At 40.4% G+C, this 21,182-nt stretch overlaps 1 protein-coding gene across 1 annotated transcript in view; it reads left to right on the top strand.

The window, feature by feature from the left end:
- Window positions 1–21,182, top strand: part of LOC139268646 (laminin subunit gamma-1-like) — a 72,186-nt gene that overhangs the window by 44,397 nt on the left and 6,607 nt on the right. Inside the window, exons 9-22 of the mRNA XM_070887136.1 lie at window positions 953–1,174; window positions 2,796–2,966; window positions 4,290–4,523; window positions 7,140–7,315; window positions 8,488–8,644; window positions 9,676–9,881; window positions 10,733–10,809; window positions 10,922–11,059; window positions 12,048–12,192; window positions 13,847–13,996; window positions 16,764–16,878; window positions 18,371–18,570; window positions 19,506–19,664; window positions 20,647–20,746. Of these exons, the coding sequence (XP_070743237.1) occupies window positions 953–1,174; window positions 2,796–2,966; window positions 4,290–4,523; window positions 7,140–7,315; window positions 8,488–8,644; window positions 9,676–9,881; window positions 10,733–10,809; window positions 10,922–11,059; window positions 12,048–12,192; window positions 13,847–13,996; window positions 16,764–16,878; window positions 18,371–18,570; window positions 19,506–19,664; window positions 20,647–20,746 (2,250 nt within the window). The remainder of the gene's footprint in view (window positions 1–952; window positions 1,175–2,795; window positions 2,967–4,289; window positions 4,524–7,139; window positions 7,316–8,487; window positions 8,645–9,675; window positions 9,882–10,732; window positions 10,810–10,921; window positions 11,060–12,047; window positions 12,193–13,846; window positions 13,997–16,763; window positions 16,879–18,370; window positions 18,571–19,505; window positions 19,665–20,646; window positions 20,747–21,182) is intronic.

Here is a 21,182-nt window from a genome sequence, read left to right as displayed (position 1 = left end):
TCTTGAGCGATGGGGGGATGAGGGGTTATGGGGAATGGGCGGGGAAGTGAAGCTGAGTCCATGATCAGATCAGCCATGATCTTATTGAATGGCGGAGCAGGCTCGAGGGGACTTATGGCCTACTCCTGCTCCTATTTCTTATGTTCTTATTAGTGATTGTATCAAGTTCCTCCCTCCCTATCGCCCTTTGATTATCCACTATTGTGATGTCTTTAGTGCCTTCTACCGTGAAGACCGATACAAAATATTTGTTCAACGTCTCTGCCATTTCTCTGTTCCCCATTATTAATTCCCCAGTCTCATCCTCTAGGGGACCAACATTTACTTTAGCCACTCTTTTCCTTTTTATGTACCTGTAGAAACTCTTACTATCTGTTCTTCTAATCCAGCTCTGCTGAGGCTGGTGGATCTGAGTAGGATCTGGGTGGCACCTGAAGGAGCCCAATAAATGATAAGTTCCATTTTTTGTTGGTTGCTAGAATATCTACAGACCAGCACACTTTGTAGCTGCTGCTTTTGGACAGTAGCTGAAAGGCTCTGCAGATGGTGGCCATTACAGCTATTGCAAGGCCTCTCAGGCTTATTGAATGGCGGAACAGGCTTGAGGGACTGAATGGCCTACTCCTGTTCCTATGTTCCTATGTATTCCTATTCCTATTCCTAATTTTCCTGTACCTTGACTCCCTGAATCCTATGCTGCACTGCTGAAAATAGGAGGGTATTTTAAATATACTCCTGGTTCTAGATTGCTAGGTGACAGCGTATTAGATACAACAGGGTAAATGACTGAATGAATATAGTCACAATGAATGAAAAGACAATTAGTTTAAATTAAGAAAGACTGGCACTTTGTTGCCATATATCTCCTTGGTTAATCTTTTATTAAACCATTGAAGCCGACAGCAGTTTAGTAACATGGCACAGGAAGTAACCTCGATGCTTTGTATTACAGGTGCCGGACACTTGGACAATGTGGTTCTGCACACAGCCCGACCTGGTGCTGGAAGCCCTGCTCAGTGGGTAGAGAAGTGTACATGTCCAACCAGTTATGAGGGACGATTCTGTGAGAAATGTGCAAGCGGTTACACGAGGCAAAGAAGCAAGCTTGGGAGTTTTAGCAAGTGTGTGCCATGCACCTGTCGAAGCTCCAGTGACACCTGTGACCCTGAAACGGGTGAGTTTGCTCATAGATTGGCTTAGACTCGAGATCGAGGCGGCAGATCTGCTACTTGGCATTTTATAAAGGCTTGTGAAAATGTGAAAATGGATGGCAGTATAACTGATGATGGAGAAGTGTACGTGGAATACTGTTAAGACAATGGTTTCCAATCAGAGCTCAGTAACTGCCTTTGCACCAAAGCTACGGTTACAAGTAAATTTGTTTATTTTCTTAATCACCTTCGTATTTTGGCAATTTTTACAAGAATTATCCAGATATTGGGCAGAATTCGTCTTCCATCCTTTGTTGAAAGCTGTTTCTTAAGGATGTAATATTTGTGTGGTGGGTGAGGTGAAGCTCATAAGAGCCATATGGGAACAATGCAATGATAATTTATATATAGACATGTAAATTGCAGCATCGCATTGTGCATTTACAAAACAGTAAAGATTGCCTAAAAGCAGCTTGGAAACGCAATGGGCCCTTTAATGGCCAAGTCTTACCATGAATATCTCTTTTAAAATTAACTTTGGTCAAATTTGACATTCATTTATTCTTCTGTTTATTTCCGTTGATCTATTTGATCAGTGAACACCAATGAAACAATTGAGAAACACCAACTTTCAGGCATAGCTGAATCTGACATTGGGACGATCTCCTCAGTGTGCTAAGTGTAGCAAAATTGTAATTGTGCTTTTGTATTCAATCAGTGCCACTTTTCAGAATAAATAATGCATCACTGAAACATCCATGATTTAATACTTAATCTGCTGATCATAAATTCAGCACTCTCACACTCTTTGACTCAACAACTTCTTTAGGCAGTTCCAATGGTGGTATGATCAGGGTTCACAGTTAATAATTCAATATTAGTACAAAAAACCTACAGAAATAGCCAGAGTGAGAAAAAAAGTATATTACATTTAAACATAATGCATGCCAGCTCCTTTTTTGTGACTTGTTCAAAGGCGAATTTTGCTAAAGGATCAAATTTAACATTTTTTACGTATTGCATAATATTTATGACTGGGGTAACTTCCGTCTTTGTTGAAAATGAAGAAAAGATTTTCCAGTATTTCATATGTGTCAATCAGCTGACTCAGGTACTAAGGTGCATCTGTTGAGCATTGGTCTACAAGTCAGAACATGTTATACTGCTCTGCTCAATAATAGTAAAGCCAATTCTGAAGTATGGTGTGCAATTTTGGGCATCCTACCAGAAAAAGGCTAGAAAGGATCCAGACAACAATGACCAGGCTGGTTCCAGGTCTTAAGGGATTAAGTTACCAAGAAAAGCTCAAATGACTAAACTTTTGGTGGAGGAAAAGAAGATTGAGGGGAGACATGATACAGATTTTCATCATATAGATACAGATGAGGTGGAAGTATTTAATGTGGACAATTAACATAGGAGTAGAGGACACAATTACAAAATTCACAAGTTTTGTGCATGGTTAGAGATCCCCATGGGATAGTGGATGTGCAACAAACTCCCAAAGAAGGCAGTTGACTTGGTGTCAATTGACACCTTTAAAAAGGAAACTGGATCAGTGTTTGTTGAGTAAGGGGATTGTACCCACATGTCCAGTCAATATCTTTGACTATTAATGAAGTGCCCTTCCATGTTGCCTGCTAGGTTCCTGTTTCTCCAATGATCATGCCAGAAACGATTGCCCACACGGTTACTACACTGATTCTTCTGAACCAAGCGGCTGCAGGATTTGCCCTTGCCCGAGGAGTACAGGCTGCACTGTGACACCAGGCACAACAGAGGTCATTTGTGTGGGCTGTCCAGCCAACACGATGGGTAAGTCTTGGGTACAATCTATCAGGTTTAACCATGTAGAAGCTGTAAAAATAACACTAGCAGAAAGAAACACCACTGCTGTGTACGTCTACACAAAGCAGGCACCATTCAGTACGTCAAAGGGTAGAACTAATATGATTTTATGCATTCAACATAAATGGCAAAGCTTCCTAATGTGTCTAATACACTTGCATGTGAATGCCTGTGCGAAATGTATTCATAGTGCAATACTGTACAGTAGAACTCTCATTATCCACATTCCAATTACCTGCCTTCCCGAATGTTCATTAGAATATTATTGGTACGAAGCCTTACTTGAGAAGGTGCCCCAATGCACAGCCAACTAAATATCTTTGTTCTTTGTATTTCATCTCCTGTTGTAGTGAATTAACCCACACAATGCTTTATTTGTAACTTGTCTTGCACCTGTTTTTCCTGTAGCTGTAGGATGTTATAAATCGGGTACTGCTGTAAAATACATATAAAACCAAATTCTGGGGACTTGATTCTCCTCCAATTTCTATGATTCATCAAGGTGTCCCTTCCATTATGGCAGATAATGAAAGTTCCAAAAGCTATTCATAACACAGTCCTATACAGTCTGTGGCAAATATGTGTATACTGCAACTTTGGTGAAATGGTCACTGCCATCTCGTGAAAGAAGAAAACAAATTGTATTTATGAAGCACCTTTCATCCACCAGGATGTCCCAAAGTGCTTCACAGTCATTAGTCAACTTTTGAAGTTGTTACGTAGGCAATCAGCTCATGCATAGCAAGATTTCACAAACAGAAAATGAGATGAATAGTCAAGCAATTATATAATTACCTTTTAAAAGGATTCATTGACGTTGCTTCAATGATGGTTTGTAGCTCAGATCTTTGTATCTGCACCACTAACTCTCACTGCTTTTCCACTCTGTTGAGAATTTTACAATTTATATAGAATTCCAACAAACCAAATACCTTTTCATTCACTACCATTATAGAGAATTACAATGAACCAAAACCATTTCCATTCATTGTCATAATACAGAAATCAAACATACCAAACCATTTCTCATTCGCTGCCATTATATAAAGTTCTGACAAGTCAAACTCTTCCCCATTTACACCTTAGTATACAGGTTGCTGAAGGATTTGCCTCTCTTGCTTTGACATTTAATTTAACATGACAGGGTGCAGCTATGTGAGAAAAAATATAGACAGGCTTTGATGCTAATAGTTGGTTTGACTAGGTTTGCTTTCTGTTTACTTAATATATATTTTAACATGCAAATGCATGTAGTTTCCATTCCTTGATGTTATTGTACAAATTCCCTAGGTAAACAGTGTGAAATGTGTGAGGCAGGATATTTTGGTAACCCACGGGCAGGCCGATCCTGCCAACCTTGTACATGCAACAGCAACGTTGATTCCAATTCAGTTGGGAACTGTGATCAGTGGACTGGAGAATGTCGGGACTGCCTCTACAACACCGCAGGACATCACTGTGAGAGATGTAAAGCTGGCTTTTATGGAAATGCACTTGCTTCCAATCCATCTGAAAAGTGCAAACGTAAGAATTGTCTTTGAACTTTACATACATAAGAATATAAGAATTAGGACAGGAGTAGGCCATCTAGCCCCTCGAACCTGCTCCGCCATTCAATAAGATCATGGCTGATCTGGCCGTGGACTCAGCTTTACATATGCTGGTTTATATGTAGACAGATTCCAAGGCATAAAGTTTAAGATTTCAATGCAACAAATCTACACAAAGAAAACCCAGTTTTACATTAAAGCATATTGCAATCCGTCCTTGATGTCCTCAATTGTTTTAAAATACAATTTTATTTTATGTTTTCTCATATTAAAAGTATTTTAGAGTTACTAAGTTCAGATTACTCAGGATGAAGTTTTCTGCCCTGTTTGCAGGGTTGTGGTTGATCACCCATGCACGGCAGGTATCCGGCTGGATTCCCATTGCCAACAGGTAACCCTGCAAACACTGGCTGCAGACTCCCAGTGGTACTGCAATGGGACCTCTGCTGCAGCACCAAAAGAGGCATCGAGGAATTTAAAGGGGCAGAAGAGTCCTCAGATAAAAGAATTGGCAGCATTGTAAACCTTGGCAAAGACCCAGGCCTACATAGTTAGTTTAGTGACAGTCCAAAGGGAGGAAGAAATGGCTGCTATGAAAACCTCTCCCTCCATTGGGGGACCTCAGGGCCTGGATTGCCACTTCCTAAGGCCTACTGCCACCTTCCACATGGCGGACCCGGGAAGTGGCAGTAACTTAGCTCGGAAATCTTGACGGGGATTCAGGACCTACGTCTCTGCTATTTGACTATGGTGGAGGGGAAGGGGCATCCAGCGGCGGTCCGGGTAGAGATGTGAGGGGTGAGCGGTGGGTGGGGGGGGGGGGGAGGCGGGGAGGAGAAGAAAAAGGTCAGGTCAGGGCAGTGAAGCAGCTTAGGCCTCACCATCTAATTTCCATCCCTTTTCCACTGTTTTCCCCCCTGATTTCAGGCAAGATAGTGCAGGAAATTGCAGCCCCATTTCTTCTTGTCTCCGGCACTAAAATGGGTTTGATACCAGTGCCTGGACTGGGATTGCTTGTATGGAAAACTATATGTTTCAATATTTAAACAATAATCATTATGAAATAAAGGAATGCGGGCCCTGCCTGTGCAGTTTTTGCCTTTTGGTTCAAATTTCCAATATTCCTGGTTTTTCTTTTTATCTCTGAGAATTACATAGAAACATAGAAACATAGAAAATAGGTGCAGGAGTAGGCCATTCGGCCCTTCTAGCCTGCACCGCCATTCAATGAGTTCATGGCTGAACATGCAACTTCAGTACCCCATTCCTGCTTTCTCACCATACCCCTTGATTCCCCTAGTAGTAAGGACTCCATCTAACTCCTTTTTGAATATATTTAGTGAATTGGCCTCACCAACTTTCTGTGGTAGAGAATTCCACAGGTTCACCACTCTCTGGGTGAAGAAATTCCTCCTCATCTCGGTCCTAAATGGCTTACCCCTTATCCTTAGACTGTGTCCCCTGGTTCTGGACTTCCCCAACATTGTGAACATTCTTCCTGCATCTAACCTGTCTAACCCCGTCAGAATTTTAAACGTTTCTATGAGGTCCCCGCTCATTCTTCTGAACTCCAGTGAATACAAGCCCAGTTCATCCAGTCTTTCTTGATAGGTCAGTCCCGCCATCCCGGGAATCAGTCTGGTGAACCTTCGCTGCACTCTCTCAATAGCAAGAATGTCTTTCCTCAAGTTAGGAGACCAAAACTGTACACAATACTCCAGGTGTGGCCTCACCAAGGCCCTGTACAACTGTAGCAACACCTCCCTGCCCCTGCACTCAAATCCCCTCGCTATGAAGGCCAACATGCCATTTGCTTTCTTAACCGCCTGCTGTACCTGCATGCCAACCTTCAATGACTGATGTACCATGACACCCAGGTCTCGTTGCACCTCCCCTTTTCCTAATCTGTCACCATTCAGATAATAGTCTGTCTCTCTGTTTTTACCACCAAAGTGGATAACCTCACATTTATCCACATTATACTTCATCTGCCATGCATTTGCCGACTCACCTAACCTATCCAAGTCACTCTGCAGCCTCATAGCATCCTCCTCACAGCTCACACTGTCACCCAACTTAGTGTCATCCGCAAATTTGGAGATACTACATTTAATCCCCTCGTCTAAATCATTAATATACAGTGTAAACAGCTGGGGCCCCAGCACAGAACCTTGCGGTACCCCACTAGTCACTGCCTGCCATTCTGAAAAGTCCCCATTTACTCCTACTCTTTGCTTCCTGTCTGACAACCAGTTCTCAATCCATGTCAGCACACTACCCCCAATCCCATGTGCTTTAACTTTGCACATTAATCTCTTGTGTGGGACCTTGTCGAAAGTCTTCTGAAAGTCCAAATATACCACATCAACTGGTTCTCCCTTGTCCACTCTACTGGAAACATCCTCAAAAAATTCCAGAAGATTTGTCAAGCATGATTTCCCTTTCACAAATCCATGCTGACTTGGACCTATCATATCACCTCTTTCCAAATGCACTGCTATGACATCCTTAATAATTGATTCCATTATGCTTTTATATGAAAGGAAATGAAGGAACAGACCTTTAATAAAAAATTATGTTACCTTTGCAGCATGTAACTGTGACCCAAGTGGTTCTTGGTCCATACAGTGCAGGAGTGATGGCACATGTGATTGCAAGCCAGGAGTGTTTGGAGGTCGGTGTAACCAGTGTGCAGGAAACACCTATTACAACAGGACCACAGGCTGCCAGGAGTGCCCCAGCTGTTACCTGGCAGTAAAAGACAAGGTAGGCACCTGGCCCCAACTGCACAAGAGTCTAAAGAGGTTATATTAGTGCTCTTTAAGTGTTGGCTAAGAGAAGGCTAAGTTAGCTTTTTGTTAAACTGCAAGACTGGAATTTCCTCATTTCCACTTACACAGAAATGAATGTCAAAAGTTATACCTGTTTTTACACCAATTTTTCTGCCAATTTTATTTGCATATGACGGACATAAAAATCTGAGCAAACAAGGGAAAATCAGTGTAAAAATTTGGGGCCCGATAAAAGCGTGGTACTTAGCTCATATTCCTTCTTTAAGTTCCTCTTCATGTAAGGAAGTAAAATTAAAGAGAGGAGTGGGAGTGGATAAAGGAAACAGATTTTGTAAAAAGGAGACATAAACACTTTAAATCTTCATTGATAAACAGAAAGGTTGGGACTCGAAATGGCGGGAGTCACAGTGGAAGCAATCCACAAAGGAACAGAGGGTGCCATCAACCCCCACCACTTAACTTCATCACTCATAAGTTATCAGGATAGCCCACCCATGGGAAATAAATCACAGCCCACGGGTTTTCATAACTGATCCTGTGTATCCTTCACACTTCATTTTAACATTTCGATTAATGCATTTAAAACCCTGAGTTTTTGATGTCTTCATACCTTGAAATGACAGTTAGCATATGTTCCCTGTCATTCCTCGTTGCTCAGGTGGAACAATGCAGGGAAGGTCATTTGTAGTTAAACTTTCAAAAGAGCTCACTATTTCGAACAAAATTCTCACTGCTCATCATACACTTGTTTGCGATTTCCCCATAACTAAGGGACAGCAAAAATTGGAAATTTCAAATGAAGGCATGCAAGCATCCCTTAGAGTTAAAGATGATTATGCTTTAAATCAGCATTGCGAGACCATGGATCAGATTATGGGATGTCTGTGGCGTGTCCACTGGTACTCTAGGTCTTTCTGCGCTCCCAGCCACTGCCAGTGTGAGATGCCTATCCTTCTTAAAGTTGTCTCTGGCTTCACCCTGTTATTATCCTGCCAGAGATTTTTTTTAAAAGAATGAAAATGTATAGTTCTGTTTTCACGATGTGAGATTTTAGATATTAAGCAATGTTTACTGGCTGATAGTTAGATTTTTTTTTTGGTTTGTTGTTGAACATTTTTCACTTCCTGTTCTATGTCTGCTGTTCAGGTGTTGAAACACAAGAATGTGGTTAGAGATCTGGAAATTCTAATCACAAAAGTGAAGACAAATGGGAGCCCAGCGAATGACAAGAACTTTGAGGCAAGATTGAGGAAAGCATCAACGGTCCTCAACAAAATGATGGCTGAAGCTAGGGAAACTGAAAGTAAATTCTCATTTTGGCTTTTTAACAAAACATTTAAAAAGTTGTAAGACTTTACAGATAAGATAAAAACATAACATTATTTTCTCCCCCACTTCATTTTCCTTTCACCTCCTTGTATTTCTCCGCTTCTCTATCCCAATCTAATGGGTCTGTCCTTGACTGACAAGAGACTTACCCTAGGCCACTGTTAGGGTTGGACCATCTCTTAATAACAAGGTGTGAAAAATGCAGGTTGGCTGTCTTCTGACTTTACCTCTTGGGGAGTCTTGCTTTCTGTCAGTGTTAGATTGTTGAGGTTGACCAGGGCTCATTGGTTCAGATTTGGTGTAAAAACCACTCTGGACGTTCCAAGGTGTTTTTTCTTTCCTTCCCCAATTTTGTCCGCTCCTTTGCTGAAGATGCTGATGCACGTTGGAGTACAGTTCCCTGGATTCTTTGATTGCCTGAAGGAGGCAGATAGGAATTTTCTAAAAGTTATTTTTCCCTTAATTGGCCATGTTTTTAAAAATCTGTTTATTTGCCTGTTCCAGGAGATGACATGGATGTGGGGTAGGAGGGTAGGAAGTATGTAGTCGTGATGCTTCAGGCAAAATGAGTGTGGGGCAGGCATGATAGACTTGTACTGCCTGCCAATTCCATATGTTCAAATTACACCAACTGCCCTCCAGTAACACATCTGAGTGGCCATTCTCCAAATGTGATCCATGGCAGGTTCAGCTAGCTATTTGGCCATAAGAAGCAGTACAGCCAAGCCCAATCCTGATATCTATCTAACATCTACGCTTGGGCACTTTCCAGCAGGGATAGCAATTGGGCTTGGGCACACTGGTTGATACTTTCTCCCTGCTGAGCTCACAAGTGCTGAGGTCAACATTAATGCCCTTCCCAATGGTCAGCCAAGATCAACTTATTTGACACGGATTTAACCTGGGATCTTCCTGGTCTATGTGGCACAGTAACACAGGAAGTGACACAACTTTTAGAATATACAGTATCTGGCCTCAGTAGTAAAGATCTGATTCTTTCTATAGTTGATGATGAAAACAATCTTGACCAATTGAAAAATCTTAACAAGAAGCTGGGAGCTGAGACATATCGTCTGAACAACATCGGGAAATCTGTCGATGAGACTAGAAGATTAACAGTAACATACGAAGATCGTGTCCGAAATACAGATAGGTTGCTAAGCAATGTCAGGACAAAGATCCAGGAAAGCAGGACACAAATGGGCCGGATGGTAAGTCTTCATGAGTCAAAAAATATATTTTCTTATTATTTGAAGGTAAAAACTCAGTCAACAGCCCTCATGCTTACAAAACAGAAAGAGTGACAGTAAAGAGACCAATGGTGTCAACATTGCAAATACATCCAGAGCAGCCTAGGCATTTTAAAACTTAAAAATTCCAAAACCCAGTTCCAATGGTAAATGTTGTGAGGCATGTTTGTTATTACACTGTCCCTTGCTATGACACTGTTCCTTGCATAGACTGTCCCTTCTTATGACATTGTCTCTTGTTATGATGCAGACTTAATGCAAGAACTGCATATGAAAATGTCATGGTGTAGTTGAACCATGTGGTATTAGTACAAATCTTGGAGGCATGACATCAAATTATATTACAATCCTCAATACGGGTTCTCCTACAAAAATGTAAGCTCTTCCCATGGGAACATACAGTAAGTTGCACTGCTCATTGTGAAACTGAGCCATACAGGCCAGGATGGTCCCAGATTCAATCTCTGTTCTGTGCTGAGTTAGCCTGGTACCACAATTAACTTCAGTAGCCCTGAATTGGCTTCAGAGCACGAGGGGAGAAAATGAGCCTAGGATTTCGCTCCTGATTAGTATAGAGTGACTCCTGCTGGAAAATGTGTTCAAGTAGCTGTCAGAATCCAGGTCAGACAGCAGTGCTTATTTCCCTATTGAGAATGGGCACTTGGGGAAGGTAACTGAGGATTTCCAGCATCCAGGGAAAGCACAATTCAGCACCTTCAGAGAGGAGGAGGATTTATTTTGTTCATTTTTAATGTTTGGGTAGCTGAGATTTCATTGCAACTGTAATAAATGGCATTTGTTATTTCTTGCAGCCATCATTGCCAACAGGTGATGCTGGAGACAGGAACTTGGCGGATCTAGCAGATGAGGCTCGTAGGCTGGCGGATAGGTAAGAGTGGTCTTTTAATTTACATCCCGATTTCCACTAAGTTTCCCATTACCAGTTTAATTTCACGACTTTGCAGCAAAATATTAAGAACATTTTCTTTTTCTTTATTCAGGCATGTGAGAGATGCAGATAACATAGAACAGTTCAGCAGAACTGCCAACACGTCATCCTTTGAAGCCCTTGAATTAATTAGCCAAGCAATCAAAGATGATCGGAAAACCACACAGTCCATCAACCTACTAAATCAGCAGTAAGTGCGAGCAAGTTTTGGTGGGAAATATCTGAGAGCACTAATTTGAATACTTGTATTGCACATTCTTTCATCTCATGTAAGCATTCTCTATATATTTTGAGAACAATGGCTATAAGTAGTCTTTTGATTGGAGACAACAATTCTTCAGTCTTAATTGATGCTTAGCTAAAACCACTAATATTTTTAATTAATGTTGCAAATGCAAAAACAAAATGCATTTATGATTTGGTAATTGATCTAATCAGAATGCATATAACCCAGACAAGTAGTATATGGTTGAGACTTGAACTACAATGAGTTGAGTGTTACTGATTTTTCTGCAATATAACCCATGCTCTCTATAAAACTACTCCTGGGCCCACACAGAAAATGTGCTAATTATGAAGCATTGTTAAGGATAGAGTAGCTACACTTGTTTCTTTATTAACAAAAGAACTGTAAACAGTACAATGGAAGCGCTATTATCTGACAGTGGAGGGATCCCCCCACCCCAGCTGGATAATTTGTAGATAGTCAAGTGTCCAAGATGTGATTTTACATATATGACACAGTAATATTCAAAAAGGAGTTAGATGTAGTCCTTACTACTAGGGGGAATCAAGGGGTATGGAGAGAAAGCAGGAATGGGGTACTGAAGTTGCATGTTCAGCCATGAACTCATTGAATGGCGGTGCAGGCTCGAAGGGTCGAATGGTCTACTCCTGCACCTATTTTCTATGTTTCTATATTTCTATGTAATACTCTGAGTATGGGAATGAAGCCAAGTATAATGCAAGTAACATAGGGAACATTAGGTCATTTAATCATCAAGAAAAGAAAATATAAATAATGGAAGATATATTAGTGGGCTATTTAATGAGGCAATATCTTGTGCAAAGAATGTCCCTGCAAAAATTCTATCATTTAATTGAAGTTCTGATAATGGAGGCTCCGCTGCATGAACCTTTTTTTTTTGCATGACTCTTAAGAGATCTTATTTTGTTAGGTCTAAGCAAAACAGTGATATGGCAGAAGATCTGGACGAACAAGCAAACAGAATAACCACAAAAGCACAGAAAGCCAGTGAAAGGGCTCAGAGGATCTACAATGAGCTGAACAACTTGCCTACGATTGACATAACTGCCCTTGAGGTAAGTAATCTTTATAAGTCTGTTTATTGGAGGTGGGAGATAAGCTATACTGGTGATTAGTTCATGGAGTTGGGTCAACAGGTGGAACAACCTGGCACCGAGCAACTTTGGATGCAGTGAGAAAGACACTGGGAGACAAACTAAAGACGATATCTGTGATTTCTGTTTTATTTTAATTACTTATCCATTCATTAACAATGATTATGAACTTAGTCTTAAGACTTTTGTATAGCTTACATGGGACTAAGATAGTAGTTCTTGGGCCTCTGTAATTCCTCCAACTGCTTCAGTAAAGCAGCACACTGCCCGGTGTGGTATGAATCCACAAAGATCAGTTTGGGGGGTGGGGGTGGGATCAGATATGATCCCTAGTTTGTGCTTGGTTAGCTGATCTCAGCTGGGGTAGAGGTGAGGTGCTGCAATTGGGTTCAGTGTCCCAAGGCTTGGGAGGGTTAAAAATTATCCAGCTTCTCACTGCTGATCACTATATAGTTCATCCAGTTGAATAGTTGGATGTCAGGTGAGAAGAGTATCAGGCCACTTATTCTCTAGTTTCAGACAGGGAAAGACAATCACTTTATTAACAGAGGGCTACTGATACTTGCAAGAGTTAATTCCTTCATGAAAGGTGTTAGTTTTTTTTAATCATTAAGAATTAGTTTGTTGAATTGATTCCTTTGGGGTCATGATGAACCTATTTAAACATTGACCTTCCCCCTCCCAACATAAGGGACACTGGATGGATGAGCACTGAATCATTTTTCAGAGTATTGGGCCGTTTGAAAGTTTATTTCAAATTAACTACAAAAATATGGTCACCATTTCATGGAGGTTCTTTCATCCCTTCCGCTCCTGTTGTCTCGTGGCAAAGCCCAGCTGGAATCTTGGCCTTTATTGCAAAGGGGATGGAGTATAAAAGCAGGGAAGTCTTGCTACAGTTATACAGGATATTGGTGAGGCCACACCTGGAATACTACTTGCAGTTTTGGTTTCCATATTTACGAAAGGATATACTTGCTTTGGAGGCAGTTCAGAGAAGGTTCACTAGGTTGATTCCGGAGATGAGGGGGTTGACTTATGAGGAAAGGTTGAGTAGGTTGGGCCTCTACTCAGAAGAATGAGAGGTGATCTTATTGAAACGTATAAGATTATGAGGGGACTTGACAAGGTGGATGCAGAGAAGATGTTTCCACTGATAGAGGAGACAAGAACTAAAGGGCATAATCTTAGAATAAGGGGCTGCCCATTTAAAACTGAGATGAGAAATTTCTTCTCTGAGGGTTGTGGATCTGTGGAATTCACTGCCTCAGAGAGCTGTGGAAGCTGGGACATTGAATAAATTTAAGACAGAAATAGACAGCTTCTTAAACAATAAAGGAATAAAGGGTTATGGGGAGCGGGCAGGGAAGAGGTCCTGAGTCCATGATCGGACCAGTTATGATCGTATTAAATGGCGGAGCAGGCTCGAGGAGCCACATGGCCTACTCCTGCTCCTATTTCTTATGTTCTAACAGCTGTGAAAGTGGGAATAAATTGAGAACAAATAGAGGCAAAGTTGAAATGTATCATAAACATTATTCATAAATATGCCTAGAAATTCCAGAAGTTTGCTAGGGAAAACAAACTACAAAGTTTATCTTTTTTTGCCCCTCAGAATGAGGCAAATCAACTCGAGGTCAAAGAAACTACCATAGAACTTGAGCTGAACAGAAAACTCGAATTATATGAAAGATTGAAGAATGATGTGCGCGATTTCCAGAGAGATGTCAGGAACCTTTTAGACAAAGGAGAAATGGAGCAACAGGTAAGCCCTCCTCCGCAACTGTGATAACTAAAGAGGTTGCTGGGGAAGATTTGCTTGATGTATTGTTTTGTTGCACAGCGTGATATGGGAACAGTGTTACTGTAAAAAATAACGATCATGCTTCTTACATGTGATGTTATTGTGACAACACTTATACCTTGTTGTATAGCTGGCTTCCCTCACTAGGGATAAAGGCGCTGTACCTGTTAATAGCGTGGTTGTAAACTGGGGCCCTCACATGCATGAGGTAATATTGCTGTAATAACATTATTATAGAGCATTGACTTTGAAATAATCAGCAGTCTATTTGGCCAGTACAATCTTGTAAGCCTTTTGGTATATTGGCCATTGTAAAAGAAGAGAGTTAAAGCTCTATTTGGTTACCTGGTTACCATCACAAACCCAAGTCATAAAATCGATAGAACTATAGAATAGTACAGAACAGGAGGCCATTCGGCCCATTGAATCTGTGCTGGCTCTTTCGAAGAGCAATCCAGTTAGTCCCACTCACCCACTCTTTCCCCATATCCCTGCAATTTTTTCTCCTTCAAGTATTTATCCAATTTCCCTTTGAAAGCTACAATTGAATCTGTATCCACCACCTTATCAGGCAGCACATTCCAAACCCTATCCACACATTGCGTGAAAAGGTTTTTCCTCATGTCGTTTCTGGTTCTTTTGCCAATCACCTTAAATCTGTACCCTCTCGTTATCAACCCTTCAACCACTTGAAACAGTTTCTCTTTATATATTCTATCTAAACCCTTCAGGATTTTAAACACCTCCATCAAATCTCCTCTTAGCTTTCTCTGCTCCAAGGAGAACAACCCCAGCTTCTCTATTCTATCCACGTAACTATAAATCCTTCATGCCTGGAACCATGCTAGCAAATCTCTTCTGTAGCCTCTCCAAAGCCTTCATGTCCTTCCTAAAGTGTAGTGTTCAGAATTGGACACAATACTCCAGCTGGGGCCGAACTAAAGTTTTATATAGTTTTAGCATGACTCCCTAGCTTTTGTACTCTATGCCTCTATTTATAAAGCCCAGGATCACATATGTTTTATTAACTGCTTTGTTAACCTGTCCTCCTATCTTGAAAGATTTTTGCACAAGCACCCCCAGGTCTCTCTCTTCTTGCACCCCTTTAATATTGTATCATTTAACATGTATTGTCTCTTCTCATTCTTTCTACCAAAATGTATCACCTCACACTTAACTGCATTGAATTTTATCTGCCATGTGTCCGCTTATTCTACCAGTCTGTCTATGTCCTCTTGAAGTTTATTACTATCTTCCTCACTGTTTACTACTTTTCCAAGTTTTGTGTCAGGTGCAAATTTCAAAATTGTGCCTTGCATCTCCAAGTCCAAGTCATTAATGTATATCAACAACAGCAGTGGTCCTCGTACTGAACCTTGGGGAACTCCACTGTATACCTCCCTCCAGTCTGAAAAACAGCCATTCACCACAACTCTCTGTTTTCTATCCCTTGGCCAATTTTGTATCCATGCTGCTGCTGTCCATTTTATCCCATGGGCTTCACTTTTGGTAACAAGCTTAATATGTGGTATTTTATCAAACGCCTTTTGAAAGTCCAGATACACAACATTAACTTCACTGCCCTCCCTAATCCACCCTCTCTGTTACCTTATCAAAAAACTCAATCAAGTTAATCAAAGACAATTTGCTCGTAACAAATCCATGCTGTCTCTCCTTTATTAGTCCATGCTTGTACAAGAGACTGTTAATTTTCTCACGGATTATTGTTTCTAAAAGCTTCCCCATCACCGATGTTAAACTGACTGGCCTGTAATTGCCAGGTTTATCCTTCTCCCCTTTTTTTGAGCAAGGATGTAACATTTGTGATCCTCCAGTCCTTTGGCACCACTCCTGTATCTAAGGAGGATTGGAAGATTGTGGCCAGCACCTCCACAATTTCTACCCTTACTTCCCTCAGCAACCTAGGATGCATCAGGACTGGGTGATTATCCACTTTAATTACTATCAGCCTTTCTAGTACCTCTTTATCTATTTTTATCTCAGTATCTCAGTAACCTCCTTGTTTACCATAGCTTTGGCAAAGTCCTCTTCCTTGGTGAACACTGATGCAAAGTACTCATTTAGTACCACAGCCATGCCTTCTGCCTCCACCAATAGTTCTCTATTTTAGTCCCTAATTGGCCCCACCACTCCTCTGACAACCCTTTTACTGTTAATATGCCTCTAGAAGACCTTTGGATTTCATTTTATGTTAGCCGTAAACATATAGGCTATTATTGGACACCTGGATTTGAACCATCGACCCCTTAATCTGCAGTCAAATGCTCTACCAATGTGTTATACCTCCAAAATCTTTGACATGAGCTATAATTTTATTCAATTATATCCGAACCAAGGCTAAATTCTCTGCAATGGTTATACTGAATGTCCCACATATGCGTTTTGCCTGTAGATTACAGAACAGAAATGCTGGATACTAGAGGGTATATATTATGAGTTTGTGCTTGTGAACAAAGCTTTGCTCATGGGAGTAGTTAATGTGAATTTGGATGCAGTGGTCAGTGGGTAATTTAAATTAACGATGGGCCTTGGGCTATGCTGATCTCCAGGCTTAAAGTCCCAATGTGCACTTCTGCCAGATGAAGTTCCATGCCGGCAGTGCAAGTTTGTAAATATAGCCTCAGGTGTGCAGACAAGTTGCAAGTATGGGTTGCTTTTAGTTCTCTGATTTGGTTGTAGTATTTTGACCGACTTCTTTTCTTTGCAGACTGCTAACATGCTCCTAGCCAGAGCAAACGCTGCTAAGTACTTGGCTGAAGCAGCTGTTAAAAAGGGGTCGAACACATTGAAGCAAGTTGATCGCATCTTAAACAACCTAAGAGGTACGTAATCAGCCTTTGTACTTTTAAAATAAAATAGCAAACATTATGATTGGATAAAAACGCTCATCCAGGTGAAGAAATCAAAGTTGCTTTCATTTCGCCATTTATTCATGAGATTTCTCATGGTGAAATTATTTTTTAATCATCTCAAAATAGCTGTAACAGATTCGCATTATTATTGAACTCCACATGACATGAAACTTTGACCAGATGCAGAACACTTCTGTTCACAGCAACGTAAACACCATGGTTATTATCAATTATACAATAACAATATCAAATCCAAAGAGAAAAATTCAACATACACTTCTGGGAGGGACAAGTAGATAGTGCCTTGAACTACCAGTCTATCCTTTTCCCCAGGGAGAACCCAGAGAAAGAATTCAAGAGGCTACCCCCGACATTCATCCCCACTGACAGTTATAAAGATCAGATTAGGACCGCAATCATTGCCTCTTGATTTAGCAATCTTGGAGGTTAGAGATTCAGGATAGAAATGCTATTTGCTGTCCACTAGGCTCCTCTTCAGAGGTCGAGACATTGTTTGGAAATATTAAATTGGGGAGCCCAGAACTAACGAGTGCTGTAATTCACCTAAGAGTTTTAAAGTCTGTCAGCAGGTGTTAAGTGGCCCATACTCTCCAAGTGAAAGGGCAAAGTGTTGTAATCTGATACATTTTGTAACTGATATCTTCCATAATTGCCGAACCTTTAAGTGATAGAGACGATTGTTCTATGGCGGAACAGTAAAGTTTCTGGGCCCCAATAGTCTTTTCTCCATTCGGTGCTTTCTTATGTTCTCGTATATTTAAGTCAATGAAGGTTTCTTAGCTAATGGCCAGCTAAAATGTGGATTATGACACTGCTACAATGGAAACATAAATGAGTAAGGTAGGAAGGAAAGATATTTCACCTATGGGATCAGATTTTAAATCTAGCCCCTGAACGGGTACAAGTATTTTCTGCCTATTAGCTATAAATAGTAAAATAAGTTTGAACAGTCTCAGTCTAGTTCCCAGTAGACACAGGTTGCCAAAAGAAAAACTAGCCCTAATTCTGCATTAAATTGGAAAGCTCATTCAGAAAGTTTACACAATGGCTAGAGTGGGTGATAAAAATGTGTAGTAGGGAGTGATTTTCCAAGATTGGGGCAGAGATACATTGCTGATGGAGCTTTACCATCTATGTGACCTGGGATTGCTTGATGCTGACACTGAGTGCCTGACTTTGAAAGTGTTTCATTCTCCAGCGCTAACATCTCTCATCTTGCTAAACACAAAAACAAATCACCAAAAAGTAATTTAAAAAGGAAGGCTAAATGAGCAGAGAAAAGATTGATTATTTAATTACATTGAATATCATCATTAGTGACTTTGCCAGCTCATTTGAGTAAAGTACTGAATTATGATTGAAGAATGTTCTCATCAAATGTGATGACATGAACTATTAGTTATTCTAATCTCCGTATATGTTGTTTGTTTTGATACTGCAGATTTCAACACAAGAGTGATCAGCAATAAAACGGCTGCTGAAAATGCTTTGAAAAAAATACCTGATATCATCAGGACTATTGATGGCGCCAACGCAAAGACTAATCGGGCTGAGGTTCAATTGGGAAATGCAGTAACGACTGCCAGTGATGCCAAGAGGAAAGCCAGGGAGGCAGATGCTATTGCCGTTGATGTTCTGATGGTACTATTATATTCAGTTCATTTTCAACTCTGTTAGATATTGTGAAATCCAATGTTAGCAACTTGAGCAATTAATTTACTTTGCATTTATTTTCCTGATAAGTTCTTGTATTTTCTGACTTCCTGTCTTGGTGTCCTCTTGTCATGCACCATTTTTATCCAAGAATACAGTTGTTATTTTGCCAAACATTAGTGAGTGCAGTGAAAGTGGCCCAAGGCGACTGATCCTCCAGTTTTTGCTCTTTTTACTGGGCACCAATTACACCACATGCAACCCTTGACTGATTGGAGACAAGTTCACCCAGGTGGAGAATATGCTTGTGTGGATGTAGTGTGAGAGCAGCAACAAGAGCAGTTGTAATGTCACTCACAGTCGATTAGACTGCCAACATTCATCATCTAGGTTTGTGCAATCATATCCCAGCATAAATCACCTCCATCAGTAGAGAGGGGAAAATTGCAGGACATTAAAAAAAAATCCTTGCACCCTAAAGTAATCTGTCAAAACTCCAGGATATCAAACTAACCTACAATCTGCATTATTCAACCTTGACTAGTTGCAATTCATAGATTACATTTTCAAGGTTAAAGCAGCAAAAGAACCATCATGTTGTATAAAATATCTGATCATAGCACTTAAAACCTTCAGTTTAATTCCTTACCATATATTTATCCAGCTCTTATTTTAGAAAACTGAGTAGACACTGGGAGTGTGATTGCATGCTAAACAAATGCAATTAGGGACAACACATTAATTTTCATTCCTCCTGCACTGATATAATTTATCAACAGCAAAATCTTCTTGGAGCTTTCATCATGTGACAGATTGTCACTTTTTGCAGATTGAATAATGTGATGTTGAACATAATCTCCAACTTTTATGTTGACAATAACCTTCAACATGACCTTATGTTATTGTTCCCATCCTATTAACAGAGGGCTATCAAATCTTTAGAGGATACAGACGTTGCATTAAGTGAAACTATATTACTGGATGAAGAGGTGGGAGATATGAATGAGCAGCTGAAACGAATGCAAACTGATGTGACAAACAAACAGATATCTGTGGATGGAGATACAGCGGTGGCAGAGATGGTGAGATCTTTGTGGCGCTATTTACTCTCATTTAGAGTAAGATTGGATTTATGTGCCTATTGGTCCTCTAAAAATCCATGCTATGATTGGACCAATTTCAGGTTTATGAGTCTTTGAGGGGTTGTCACTGGTTTCTGTCTAGGAGAGATAAAAGCGTGTCTGGAAAAGGACAATGTAATATTCACAGTTCCACAAGTATTCTATCATTAAACTATTGGAAGAATATTATTGGATGGCAAAAACAATGGGTTTACTTTCCACAAAATATGGGTATTTGTTCTGAAGCACAGTATTTTTCTAAGTTTGTAAAAGCAAGGAATGTTCATTACTGCTTCCGTCCTACTAAAATGACTAAAGTCTTCTAGAAAAACATTGTGAGGTTCTGGAATAGCATCTAGTCAGGGCAAAGCATACTAAAATCACAAATATACAGTAAGTAATACTGTACACAGAAATAATTCTGTTATTAAAGACCAAGTACAGGGGAATGGCTCTATGTGCTTCATTTAGTTGAAAGTCCCTGTGGTAGCCTATGTTCAAGAGCCTGTTCAAGGTTTTCTAGTACTGTTGAATACATCCTCTGGTGCTGGAGCCTGGTTACCCACCATGAAGGTAATGGCATATTAGAGTATCATTCTGTAACTGATGGCATTCCCTGGTACCTTATTCTTTATGTATGACCCTGAGCAGTAAGTGTTGACTAGATTTTTATCATTGGGTGGCATCACAGCTAAGCCTGGTGCTGTCCTCACCTGAAAGACCCTTCTGCACATTTTTCAGTCGGGGTAACTGGGTATTGGCCAAGAGCATGAACTCAAGTTCATCTTTCCTTTCTTGGACCCAGTGGTGCTGAGGCCAATAGCACCATCCTCACCACAGCCATGGTTATAATTGAGAAATTTGGACCACGTTTGGAGCCGTTTTAGTCTGTGAGTTGCTACCACGTAACACAGTGCGTTTATCGATTAATTTATTGTTCCAGACTGCAGACACCATAAATGATGCAACCATGAATACAGCAAGTGCAAAGGATTCTGTGAAAAATGCAATGGATTTGATAAGCAAGCTACTGCTTTCTATGGGTAAGTCTAACAAAGTTTATAATTGAGCTAGACTTCTGTAAATATAATTAAATCTGCTCTGAGTGCATCAAGTATTTATAAACAAAAAGGTTAATTAAAAACTTTGTCAAAAAGATGTCCCTGCTGTAAATCGTAGAAACTTTATCAGTACTGCAGTCCAGTTAGGGTACAATTGAGGACACAAAGCCCCTAGCATGGGCCAGTTTTTTTTTAAAGAGCTGGTTTTAAGTGGCTTGGAGGGAATAAATTTGACATGAGGAATGATACCCCACTAATACATCACTGGTGCACAAAATGAGCTAAGCTGAAATAGAGCATTGCACATATACAATACACAGCATGATTCACTAACTGACACTATACAATGTGGCTCTCTAACCGATACTATACGGAGTGATTCACTAATGATAGTATAGAGTATGATTCACTAACAGAT

The sequence above is a fragment of the Pristiophorus japonicus genome, chromosome 8 (assembly GCF_044704955.1).
Source record: "Pristiophorus japonicus isolate sPriJap1 chromosome 8, sPriJap1.hap1, whole genome shotgun sequence".
NCBI lineage: Eukaryota > Metazoa > Chordata > Chondrichthyes > Pristiophoridae > Pristiophorus > Pristiophorus japonicus.
Note: the sequence above shows the minus strand (reverse complement) of the source record. Positions and strands in the feature narration are given on the sequence as shown.